Genomic DNA, 4,203 nt, shown 5'->3' with positions numbered 1-4,203 from the left:
TAGAAAAAAAAATAAAATAAATGGTTGTCATTCCATTTATCGAGGTGTGTGGGAAGAATTCTAGAAAGTTATGAATATTGTAGAAAGTTGTGGATATTGTAGAAGGTTATGGAAGTTGTAGAAGGTTGTGGAGGAATTCTAGAAGGTTGTGGATAAGTTATGCATGGGGTGGTAAGTGCCTATTTAAGCAAGGCATATGAGCATTTCTAATCAAGCTCAAGGAGAAGCTCGAGGAGTAGAAGCTCAAGGAGTAGCTTGAGAAGTGGAAGCTCAAGGAGAAGCTTGAGGAGTAGAAGCTTGAGAAGGAGAAACTCGGGAAGTAGAAGCTTTGGATGGAAAGCTTGGAAAGATGAAAGTTGTGGAAGGTGAAGCTTGGAAAGCTTGGAAAGTTTCAAGGTGTGAAAGAGGAGGAAGTGAAGAGTGAGTTTTTCTGAGTCTGTAGACAGAGTGCCGAATGTGAGGCAGTTTACAACAGGATTGTGATGGACTTGTGAGTGTGTAGATAGAGCGCCGAATGTGAGGCAGTTTACACTTGGATCTTGGATAAAGTTGGAGAAGAGCTAGTGGTTGCGGTTTAGAAACAAAGAGGTTGCTTGGTGGCTTGCGAGCACAAGTTGAGATCTCCGAGGTTTCTACCAGACTGTGGATCTGGACTAGCTTGGGTTTGGATTGGATCTTGAGAGATCTTGTAGAAATATTATTGTAATTGCTATTGGATTTTCAAGTATAATAAAATTGTCTTCATATTGTTGCATTCTTGGTTATAAGTTGGTAGGGTGGTGTGGCCCTTTGTCAGTGGTATCGGAGTGTACCTTCATCACATATATACACATAAATATATATTTTTAAATTCAACAACTTATTATACTTTAATTGAAAATTTTATTTTATAAATGATATAGTTATAATATATAAATTATTATGTGTTCCTTTCATTTATATCAACATTTGAATTTTATTTATTTACATTTAATAAAATTATATCTAAATAATATTAATAGACTTAGGTGTACCACAATTGAACCATACATTATTCTATACAAAAATAAATGTATACTCCAATAATAAAGTCCATATAATAAACACCTAAATGAACCTTCATTCAAATCTTCCCTGATTAAAAATAATAATAATCCAATTTATTCAAACATTCAATTATAATTATAACTCATGAAACCATCTCTGTCTATATCTCTCTATATTTGAGGACCTAATCTACAATAAACAAAGTGATTTTTTTTATCATTAATATTTAATACTAAGATATCAAACTTTCAAATCTGATAAAGAAAACAAAAGAGAAGCATCCCTAAAAGGCATGCACCATAACAACTTAGGGTCAAAGCAATGCCCATTCAAAGCAAAAGTTTGAATGGTCACCAAATATATTGGCATAAGTGAAAGCATTGAAATCTTAAAACAGACAACAAACTACAAGATTCCCACTTACCGAAAAAATATTTCCTCTGTAAAAAAAACATTCATAGAACTCTCTCAAAGCATCTATTTTTCTGTTTAGAGAATTTCAAAACAGCAGACACGATCTGTGGATTCCATGGCCATGAAAACCAGCAGTGTAAAGTGATCAATTTGATGATCCATCTGTAACAATCTTCTTAAACTTCTCAAAATCCACTTTTTCAGTGAATTTTTTAAAATCTGTATTTTCTTCAATCAAACCTAAATTGAGCAAAAGCTTCTGAACATCTGACGGGGAAATCAATCCATCCTCATTCTTATCGAACAAATCGAATGCATCTCTTAAACTCACATCGTTGAATCCACTCGCTTGAAATGACAGGAAAATTCTGTACATGTTAAGAAACTCTGCAAATTCCAGGCATCCGTCTCTGTCATTATCTGTGCAATCCATCAGGAAATCGAATTCCGCTTTCGTCAATTTCACGCCCAATGTTTTCATCAGCAAATTCATCTCGTCTCTGCATAATTTTCCGTCGCCATTTTTGTCGAATTTTCTGAAGATCGTTTCAAGAAAACGTTCATCTTGATTTGCCTCTGCAGAGCCCATATTGATCCAGATCAGGAAATAGGAAAGAGAAGAGGAAACGCGGGTTTAATTATATCAGAGAAGGGGAAAGAAACAGTTGCCGGTGGGGATGGTTGTAACTAAACGGGGGCTTCGTAATGTTACGGTATTATTATTATTTTAATATTAATATTCTATCCTTGAGATTTTAGTTTTCCCTTTTTTAAATATGCTGCTTTGCGCAAAGCGTGTGGCAGGTGTCTTTTATTTATAATAAAACTAGGGCAGATGGAAAGAATAAAAAAAGAATAATTTGAAGAAACTTTAAATTACAAAGTTTACTTCTTTTGGTGAAATGAAATATAATTTCTATTGAAGTCGTTGTTAATTGCTGTCAAAGGTTGTATCTATTACATTCTAATTTATAATCAATGCACATAATTAAAATCTTTTGGAAAAAATATGTTATTATTATTATTATTATTTTTGATGAGTAGTTCTTTTCTCTTAATAAAAATATACTTAGATTACAATTTACAAAAAGGGGCTGGGGGATACTAGATCACCCCGCAAGAGTTCACACGGTTGAAGCTAGAATAAAAAACTATTCATAAAAAACATATAAGAAGCAACCTTTCAGCTAGCTAAAGCAATGCCAGTTGAGGGGGGTGGTTCATCTCGATCATGAAATCCCTAGTCATCCTTGAGATTGGCAGGCGGGCTGGGAACAGTCTAGCCGTCAGCAGCATCATCAGGGGCCTGGTTAGCATCCTTTGTATCAAGTTGCAGAGGAGAGATGGTCAATTCCAGGCAAAAATGCAATTTTCTAGAAACCACCCACTGAGGACTAGGAAAGTGGTGGCAGGAAGCCTAAGAATGCAGCATGTGCGAGTGGTGACCTGAAGAAGTGCATTTCTGACGTTGGCCTCTGGGTGTTGAGGTATCAACCGAGGCATCTGGGGGTACCTTGGCAATAGTACAAGGGGCATTGCCCCAGTGATTAAGAAGCTCTTGATGGTGGGCCACCTCCAAAGCCACCTTGTTTGCTTGAACTTGAATCTGCATCATTACATTATTACAAATGCATGCCTTAGTGTACATAACAATATTTATATCAAGAAAACTGTGAGCGAAAAGAACAACATTTCTATCTTTCCACAGAGTGAACAAAATCTCCATCCTAAAGGTATGTCGAATTTGGGTAAATTTTCTAGAGATCCTGGGGGAATCCCCCCAAAATAACCATGTGCCAAGAAAAGGGTTCAAGTCAAAGCGACTTAAAAAAAACATGAATCTAGTGCCAATAATTTTGAGCACATCTACAAAACCAGAAAATATGCAAGAAAAACTCTGGTTGGCCACAAAATAGACACCTAGGATTCAAAACCCCAATATGCTTAAGTCGTAGCCCAAGGGGAAGACCTTGAAAAGCTAGGCACCAAGAAAAATGAGCAATCTTGGGCTCTGTAATGACACTCCAAATAGTGTCAAAGCGTTTTCTCCATTGAGAAAGGGAAGATTGCAAATGCCATCTTTGATTGAGCGTATCCACCATCGCCAAATGGGGAGAAAGCCATCTATAACCCAACCATGGTTTGTAACTGTTAAAAGGAGTGGCAGGATACTACTTCCAATTAGCCCACTAAGGTCAAACAGACCAGATACCCACTTTATGAATTAAGTGACTTGGAATTGCAGAAAGCAATAAGTCAAAAGTTTGTCGATTTAAATGAGCAAGATGAAATTGGACTTGCATATCTTCCCAAGATCTGAGACTCATGGAGACCCCAGAGAAAAGATATTTAGGAGTATTGATGCCTTGTTTGAAAAAACATAGAGCACTAGCTTCAGTCTTGGCTAGGGGAATACCCTGGATGGCAAACAGGGGAGACCACCAAATGTTTTGCTAGTTCAAAGAAATCCCATCACGGAACTCATCATTAGACTAGTGAAACCAAGGGTTAATAGCTTCCCAAGCTTTCCATTTTCTCTTGATAACAAAAGAGACCTGCATGTGCACAAGATCTTGCATGATGAGAAGGGTTTGAAAGCCAATACCCTTCCATGCAGGTTTGTTAACAGGAAACCTAGAGGAAATACAATGTCGAACCAGAATCTTCCAAGCTTCATCTCTAGTGATTGTATGAATAATCCATTTGGCACATAGAGCAAGGCCTTGTGTCACGTCTTGCCCTAGAACCTTTTCTTTTCTTGCT

The 4,203-nt window shown here is 36.9% G+C and overlaps 1 protein-coding gene across 1 annotated transcript; it reads right to left on the bottom strand.

Annotated features, from left to right (window-relative positions):
- Nucleotides 1-1,585: 1,585 nt before the first annotated feature.
- Nucleotides 1,586-2,029, bottom strand: LOC149557844 (calcium-binding allergen Ole e 8-like). The gene has a single exon (XM_089830479.1). It carries the CDS (start codon nucleotides 2,027-2,029, stop codon nucleotides 1,586-1,588), a length of 444 nt encoding a protein of 147 aa, XP_089686605.1.
- Nucleotides 2,030-4,203: the final 2,174 nt, after the last annotated feature.

This window comes from Cupressus sempervirens, chromosome 5 (assembly GCF_028749045.1).
Source record: "Cupressus sempervirens isolate cs-2001-9-10 chromosome 5, ASM2874904v1, whole genome shotgun sequence".
NCBI lineage: Eukaryota > Viridiplantae > Streptophyta > Pinopsida > Cupressales > Cupressaceae > Cupressus > Cupressus sempervirens.
This window is presented reverse-complemented; position numbering and strand designations above follow the sequence as displayed.

Bases quoted from the DNA above. Each gene is read 5' to 3' on its own strand.
- LOC149557844 (XM_089830479.1), bottom strand. From the start codon at position 2,029: ATGGGCTCTGCAGAGGCAAATCAAGATGAACGTTTTCTTGAAACGATC.